This window comes from Euphorbia lathyris, chromosome 8 (genome assembly GCF_963576675.1).
Source record: "Euphorbia lathyris chromosome 8, ddEupLath1.1, whole genome shotgun sequence".
Lineage (NCBI taxonomy): Eukaryota > Viridiplantae > Streptophyta > Magnoliopsida > Malpighiales > Euphorbiaceae > Euphorbia > Euphorbia lathyris.
The window spans coordinates 52,352,119-52,360,435 of record NC_088917.1 but is presented as its reverse complement, the minus strand read 5'-3'; the positions used below and the strand labels follow the sequence as shown (position 1 = coordinate 52,360,435).

The window sequence follows — 8,317 nt, the reverse complement described above, 5'->3', positions numbered from 1 at the left end:
TGAAAAATTATTAAATCAACTGTTCCACGAAACCGAACATTTCTTTGTGTGAGAAAAGGAAGAGGGCGGAGAATTTTTGGTTTCTAGAGAGATAAAATAAGGCAGCGAGAGGGGGGAAGGAGATGAAGATCACGGCGCTTTTGGTTTTGAAGTGCACGCCGGAGGGATCGGATCCGGTTATTTTAGCAAACGCCTCTGATGTCAGCCATTTCGGATATTTTCAGAGGTCAAGCGTTAAAGAATTCGTTGTTTTTGTCGGTCGTACCGTCGCCAGGCGCACCCCACCCGGCCAACGGCAGTCCGTACAACATGAAGGTGTTCTCTTCTTTTTCTAGTTTTTCCTTTAGGATATTTTACATTTGCTATTTCGAGCTGAATTTCAATTTTTTTTTTTTGTTCTGATTTGTGATGAATATTTGATTCATTGTAACCTTTTTTTGGTAATTTAAAGGATCTAATATTTTGGAGAACTGAATTGCGGTATTTTGCAATGAAAATTGATACTGAAACTGCTGCCTCTTTTTATTTATGCAGAGTACAAAGTCCATGCTTACAACAGAAATGGCCTCTGTGCAGTGGGCTTCATGGATGATCACTATCCTGTGAGGAGTTCATTTTCTCTTCTCAATCAGGTAATTCATTTTTCTCTTGTCCATGGATGCTACTTTTATAGCTTCAGCTATAAGGAATAATATGATATGGTTGAAACGTTGTACTAACTTGACAAAGATACTATTTTCACCATGTAGTTTTTAGTTTCACGTTCCATCGTTGATATTGTAATGGACCTAAAATGTAATGTTTTCAGGTAATAGATGAGTATCAGAAGAACTTTGGTGATTCATGGAAGACATCCCAGACAGATGGAACTCAACCGTGGCCCTATTTGAATGAGGCTTTGACCAAGTTCCAAGTAAGTTGGCCTTATTTTCTCCTCTCGTGGCATTAAGTTTTTGGGAATTGTTATTTGATGTTTTTAGTTAATTTTCTAATTATTGGCTATCAAGTATCCCTTTCCTTAAAGAAATTCTCTTACCATCTCACTCCTTAATTTTCAGGATCCTGCAGAGGCTGATAAATTATTGAAAATTCAGAGGGAATTGGATGAGACAAAGATTATTCTTGTAAGTTTCGTATTGCCGTAATGACATGTAACTTTACACAATTGCATATCTGATTAGTTTTAGGCCTCTACTAAGTTTTAATTGGTTGACCCTCACCATTCACATTTATAGCTAGAAAAACATCTCAATCCCTTGTCTTGATTCTTCTATTATACCTGAATTGCTACTATTAGCGAATTTCTGATTTATGCTGTGGAATAGTAACTTCCTTTATATATATATATATATATATATATATTCCTCTACAAATTCAGATCAATGTTTGAATGGGGAAGCGTTTCAGGTTGTAGATAGTTGATGCTTTGCCATTAAGCTACATGCCAAATGTTAATAGAAAGTTCAGATTTGATCATGTGAATAGCAACATGTTTGAGGCTGTAGATAATTATTGATGCTTTATAGTTCATAGTTACACTAAACCTCGAATATTCTTTACTCTCAAATAAATGAAATATTATGATGACACTAAATGTTTGCTTCCTTATGGATAATATTTTCAATTCGCCGTGTTATTCTATGAAGCACGGACACGGGTGCGGACACGGCAAACGTCATTTTTAGAAAATATGAGACACGGGTGCGGCGGGGACACGACAAATTTCATATAATTAATTATATATATATTAGATATAAAAATATATAAAAAACATGCTAAATCACAAATCGGAATCGTGATGTTAGGAGAAGAACCTAGGAGAAGAATCGCAGCGCATGAGAAGGAAGAGCCCAGTAGAGAAGAAATTGTTTCTGATTATTCCCAAACAAAAACGAAATCGTGATGTTAGGAGAACTGCGATGTACGCATCACAGGGGTTGAAATCGCGATTTAAGCAGGAAAGAGAGAAGACCTAATTCTAATTCGTGCGATAGAGATTATAATTTAGGATTTTTGACAAATTGCATAATTGATCCTTAAATTTTATAAAAAAATTTAAAAAAAAACCCTAATTTTTAACTTTTTTTTACCCTAGCCGTGTCCCCACGTGTCCCCATCCGTGTCCCATTTTCCGGCCGTGTCACCGCCGTGTCCCGCCGTGTCCCCACCGAGTCCGGCGAGTCCGACTCGGCCACGGCGACCCCGGGGAAGAGTCCGTGCTTCATAGGTGTTATTGTTATTGTTATTTCTCTTGTGGGGGTTGAATAACAAGTATTAAGCTAGTCACTCTTGGGTCTAGGATTAGTTTTTTTTCAGATTTATTAGGAAGATGATCTGTTTTGGGATCATATGACGTACATATGCAATTTTTACCTATTTGACAAGCAAAATTGGTGGAAGACGCTGGAGCTAATTTTTTGCAGGCGTATGCTGTTTTCTGAAGAAACGATAATGATAATGATATGAACGCATAATATTCATTTTTTGCAGATTGGTGAGCGTCATATAACACAACACATCCATTGATATGACTAGAGATAAAAGAATTTTTTGTCCTCTCTGATGCTGGGTGTCCATAGATGCTAGCTGCTACTGTGAATAAAAAACTTTTTGATAGATAGCTCTTCTAAGCTTTAACTAGCCTGCTACTGCTCTTCTTTTTTGCTATGAAGTGCATAATATTTGGAATCATTATCTGTAGTTTGCACATTGTCTACTTTTACTTAGCTATTGGTTTTACATGTGCACCACATTAGCCCGTTCGACTATGTTAAGATGATTTATTCTATTGTGTATTTTATTTTTAATGAATTGTTAGGAATGCTGGTGAAATATTTAACTTCAGCTACATGATACAAACTCAGCCATGATTGTCTGAAAACCTTGTTAAAGCCCATTATTAGTATCTAGGTCTGTGATCTCTCTTGGAATTCTTGTCCCATATTTATTGGCTGCTTTTTTTTTGGTTCTTAGATGCATGCTTACCATTATGCCCTCAAATTGTTCATACACCTTGATTTTTTTCTTTTTATTAATTTTTTTTCTGTTGTTTTTTTGGACATCTTGGATGGAAATTTTGGGATACAAGAAGCTATCTGAAATATTTGGGGAGCTTTTTACTTATGTTTCTTTTTTAGCAAATACGCTGAAGCTGCAATAAGTTTTTGCATACATGTATTCTTCTGTATCTATCTGCAGATTGATCAATGTGTTACATATGCCATTTAATAGAATGAGCTTTGGAAATTGGTGCCCTGAAAATTTAGTTATACGGTTTATAAAGTGGAAGGCAGTACTTGTAGTATAATTATTGGAATGCTGCACTCAAATTTGAATGGTTTTTTTTCTTAGTATGAAATTGGGTGTTGTTGAGCCAAAACCCCAGTGTTTCCTTTGGAAATTGGGTTCATCTTCCAATCCATGTGATGATGGATTGTTATTGAAAGGGTCTTTTTGAGTGACTGGCTGCTATGTCTAAAATTAGCTGCTTTGATATGATGCATGGAAGAAGGAAATCAAATCTCAAGCTGAAGGAGTTAATTTAGTTTTAGTTTTTCCTAATTGCTCATATCTGTACTCAGTATTCTAATAAGTTGTTTAGGCTTCAATCCTGTTATGCTTTGTCTCCTGTTTTATCTCTCTAACGTACGTACCCTTTTGTTTGCTATAGCATAAAACAATTGACAGCGTGCTTGCACGAGGCGAGAAACTGGACAGTCTAGTTGAGAAGAGTTCAGATCTGAGTGCTGCATCGCAGGTATCACAACAACTTATGTCTTGCCATTGTTCTTTTAATATTGTAACTTCATCTGAGTGCTGCATCGTACTCATATTTACTTCTTTAGAATCTTCCTTAAGCGTAATGCTGCATTAAATTTGATATATGTTTTACTTGGCCTTATCATCTGTCCATATGCTTTGAGCACATTAGAATTGCTAGGATAGAGAAGTTAATGATGTGCTGAGGTTGTTATTGCTAGAATCTCTGAAAATAATACAACTTCAAGGAGGATATGATAGTGAGTGTTTGAGCATTTACGAAAATCAGAAACATGTCAACTCAATTTGAGTTAAGGTCTGAGTGCTACATCATAGGGTATAAATATTATCTTTATGAAAAAGTTTTGAGAAGTGATAATATAAAATATTTTATGAGTATAAATGAGCTTTGTAGAAAATTATAATATTTTGTTGTAATATATTAAGCTATTCTTTTAAGTTTATCAATTTGAAGAGTCGAGTGAGGTTATCAAACAGCAAGATTGTTGGAAGAAAACATATATGATTCGGAGGGAATGTATGCACGTATATGATATATGTTAATTCGAAGCGGAGGGAGGGATGTTGCTAACACAGCTTGTGGTGGTTGTTTGAATACAGATGTTTTACAAACAGGCGAAGAAAACTAATCAATGTTGTACCATACTGTAATCTGTGATAGCGTGGCGGGTGTGAAGAAGGCGGAGGATAACCAAGTGATTGTAATATGATTTGTCTATGAAAATATCTGTTGTTTTTGGATCAGAACAACCAAAAATGATACACGAATGAATGAATGAATGTCAGCACTGGAGTTCCTAAGTATACTACCATTATTCACTTTAAACGAGAGCATACGTACATGTTTGTTCTATTTGTTCCATTCATTGTGAATACAAGCTAGATGTCGCTTTTAAATAAGTTTTATGCCAAACTTTACAATTGCTCACTTCTTATATAGAGATTTTGATAAATGTCTTCATTTTCCAGTTTGCTGAGCTGCCACTCATGTCCCTACCCAGCTAACAAATAAATTTGAATTTATTCAAATTTAAGTTCTTTTGTGTTTAGTACAATTGGGATATAAATTTTTATATGTTACACTAAAAACAATGGTAAATACTCGTTTGCATGTTAACGACTTGATCTGACTTCATAAGCCGTTTATGTTCGCGCTCTTTGAGACTAAGGTAAGCAGTCACGATGTTCAGGGAATTATTGATAAATACTACTCCGTTCGTTTCATAATAATTGTTGTTTTGAGGAAAAAATTTTGTTTCAAATTATTTGACGTTTTACACTTTTCAATGAGCATTAAATGTGTTTTTTCTAACTTTGTCCTCATATAATAAGAGGAAAGAAATTTGTAGAGAAATTTAAACATTAATTGCAAGAGGTAGTGTTTAACTACTTTTTAAGCTAATTAATAGGTTTCTTAATATTTGTGTAGAAACCTTAAAAGACAATTAAAATGAAACAGATGGAGTATTCCTGAGGTACAGAACAGGAGGGATATGCTTAAGATATCACAAATCGAAATCTTTGTTGGGCTAACTCATAACATCCATATATTATCTTTGGGGCAAATACATAAAAATCCATAAGTAAAAAGACTAATTGGTAACAAAGCTCTGCCACAAGTTAAGATCTGCCAAGTCAAGCCATGTGGATACGCCTCGGAAAAGGTCATACGCCATAAAGGACCTGAGTCTGCCAGGCTGGCATAGACACATCATCCAAGGTAGATTCGCCCATAGCGTCACCAAGCCGTTACCTGCCTCAATCCAAATGAGAGGATAATCCCAAAGCTCATACAAGGTAATATAGAGAGCTGATGGACATCTACGGTTCCTATGAAAGAATCCTTTGTAGAATGTTCTCAACAACCATGAAAGGATCGACATATGACTGGTTCCAATCACTTGTTGTTGGATCTATAGATAGTTGGGAACCGCTGAGTCGGGAGTTTTGTGCAAAATTTGCGGGAAGTATCCCATCCGTCGTATCTAGCCGAAAGTTGTATGACCTTAGGCAAAAAGAAGGTGAATCTCTCCGGGAGTATATTAAAAAGTTCAACAAACCCAGATCACTAATGTTGATGTCAACACAGCTGTAGAGGCCGTGATAAAAAATACAAAATGCGAGAGATTACGAGAAAAGCTGGTAATGCACAAACTTCAAAGCCTCATAGAGTTGATGGGACGATGTAAGAGATTCATGGAGATTGATGACATCAAATGAATCCCGCATTCGTCGGAGAAGAATGAAAAGGGCGAATCCAAAAAGAAGAAAAAAGAAAAAGCTTCTGATCTGCCATCTAGAAAAAAGAGAAATTCAAGAGGAAAACCAACATACACGTCTCTGAACATTCCTAACAAGAGATTCTCTTATGGCTGGAAAAAAACAAGCTTTTTTTTATGATTTAACGGGCAATTTTTTGACTTTATGGTTACTAAAATTGAGTTACTAGAATGGGATTTTATTGCAAAAAAAAGTGTTTACTACTTTACTAATAACAAACAAAAATATTATAGTTATCGGAATCGAATGAAATATGTATTGACAGTATTGTTACTCTTTAGTAGTACGTCATTAATGAACTTACGATTTTTTTTTATTCATTTTATATTGGAGAGTTTTTTTAACAAAAATCAAATACAAGAGAGGAGTTTCATCGCAAATAAAATCAAATTACATTTTTTTTTATCATATACTATAAAATTGAATAAGTTTATGAATTTAATTGCAAAATATTGATATTAAACCCAAATATATATGATAATATCAATTAATGTTGAATTGAGGTTAGATATGCATTAGGATTTTAGACCATTAAGATTATTTTTTGAAGGGATTTTAATTTTTAATATATTTTTTTTATGTAATTAGCCTTAATACTTCTATGATAAATTAATATATATTTTCAAATTCAATAATATTCGATAAAATATTATATATCATGTGCAACGTGTGAATCTTCAACAGGTAGTAATATGCTTGCATGTAATTATAATCTATTAATAGAAAAATAATGTGTCAAAAATTAAAAAAAACTAGAGAGTTAATCAAATTAAAATCCAAAGAGTAAGTCTAGTTAGTCATTTAAGTTGGTAAAATGTACTAAAAAAAAGTCATAAAAGCTTCAACTTAAAGGAAGGGTTTTGGGTATGAACAATTTTTGTTTTGGTTACATGTGTATATGAATAATTGAAGAGATAAACGACAGGAATGGAATGGCCGCTCCAATCCTTGGATTCCATATCCATAGCCATATCCATACAACTAATTCATATATAATTAATTAACAAATATGGTGTGGATCACCTTTCTTCAACTTTTAATTAGGATATGCAAGCACCATTGTTAGACCATGTCTCTCCTTTAAAGCTATATGCAATCACCATATAATAAAACACAAGGTACTTTTATTTTCATAATGATATGATATTATCAACACAAACACATATAGAGTTCATAGAAGCAACCTACATCACAAACAAAGGATAATATATATATATATATATTTACTTTCCAAAAAGTGATTTGATCCACCATTTTCCTTTGGTATCCTTAGGACCTTCTTCTCCTTGTGGCGGTGGATCACTCTGCGGTGTCTTATGCAGCTTGCTCACATCATACCCTTCTTCTTTAGCCTTCTCCACCAGCTGATTATAAATCTCCTCATCCATATGAGTATGCCTGCACAATATCTGACCCAGCAAAACACACCCAATTTATACATTTATATATCACCTGATTTCAGTGTTAAACATAGAGAGTGAGAGAGTGAGGTATATACTTACCCAAAGATAGCTCCTGGTAGGGTTCCCAATCAAAGCATAGCTATAATCATCATCAATATACAAGACCCAATAATCACCAGTGACAGGAATGATGGGTAAAAAAGGAGGAACATAGAATTTGACTTTGAGCTTGGCCTCATCACTTTTAGGATCAGCTTTATATGCAATTCCTTCAATAGAATCTCTTTTCCCATTAGACCATGTCTCGTTAAGAACATCAACAGTAGCACCATCATCTTTTAAGGTATAGGTAGCTCTTGTATTCTCTCCTTTCTTTGGCTGAAAAAATGATGGAAATGAAGCTATTTCATACCATCTTCCCATATACCTCTTTATATCTAATCCCTTTACCACTTCCATTATTCCAAGCTAGTTTTAGTATTATCTTATGTTTTTCACCTGTTGTTGTGTTGAGGATTATATATATATATATATATATGTGCAATAATGTTTGGGTAAGGCGTGGAAGGCTGTGAGCCATACATGTTGTGAATGTGAATTGTAAGATGGAAACAAGACTTAATAATTATATTATGACTGGTGATATATCGCACCATCTGTGATATGATAGCTTTTGGTGATATTCGTTTGCTTGCAAGAGACTAACTTCAAAATCATATGTCGGGTGGTCGACTTCTATAGTGTGGAAAATATAACTTAAATACCATTTATTTGCCGGCTTATAATCAAGTCGAGTTTTGCCCTGTTTAGATTCGGCTTTTCACAAAATTGACGAGTTTAAATTCAACATTATG

General features: G+C 34.4%; 2 protein-coding genes across 2 annotated transcripts; one reads left to right on the top strand and one right to left on the bottom strand.

The window, feature by feature from the left end:
* On the top strand, positions 1-4,633 carry LOC136202832 (VAMP-like protein YKT61). Its single transcript, XM_065993751.1, has 6 exons — positions 1-315; positions 535-632; positions 809-913; positions 1,059-1,124; positions 3,671-3,757; positions 4,381-4,633. The coding sequence occupies exons 1-6, from the start codon at positions 123-125 to the stop codon at positions 4,429-4,431; spliced, it is 600 nt and encodes a 199-aa protein (XP_065849823.1). The 5' UTR covers positions 1-122; the 3' UTR covers positions 4,432-4,633.
* Positions 4,634-7,164: 2,531 nt separating this feature from the next.
* Positions 7,165-7,956, bottom strand: LOC136203301 (temperature-induced lipocalin-1-like). Its single transcript, XM_065994422.1, has 2 exons — positions 7,563-7,956; positions 7,165-7,469 (listed from the first exon to the last, which is right to left on the bottom strand). Exons 1-2 carry the CDS (start codon positions 7,920-7,922, stop codon positions 7,284-7,286), a joined length of 546 nt encoding a protein of 181 aa, XP_065850494.1. The 5' UTR covers positions 7,923-7,956; the 3' UTR covers positions 7,165-7,283.
* Between the last annotated feature and the right edge of the window lie 361 nt (positions 7,957-8,317).

Coding starts and splice junctions, on each gene's coding strand:
- LOC136202832 (XM_065993751.1), top strand. CDS start 123: ATGAAGATCACGGCGCTTTTGGTTTTGAAGTGCACGCCGGAGGGATCG. Junction 633..808: donor CATTTTCTCTTCTCAATCAG/GTAATTCATTTT, acceptor TAATGTTTTCAG/GTAATAGATGAGTATCAGAA. Junction 3,758..4,380: donor ATCTGAGTGCTGCATCGCAG/GTATCACAACAA, acceptor GTTTGAATACAG/ATGTTTTACAAACAGGCGAA.
- LOC136203301 (XM_065994422.1), bottom strand. CDS start 7,922: ATGGAAGTGGTAAAGGGATTAGATATAAAGAGGTATATGGGAAGATGG. Junction 7,470..7,562: donor CTACCAGGAGCTATCTTTGG/GTAAGTATATAC, acceptor TTGCTGGGTCAG/ATATTGTGCAGGCATACTCA.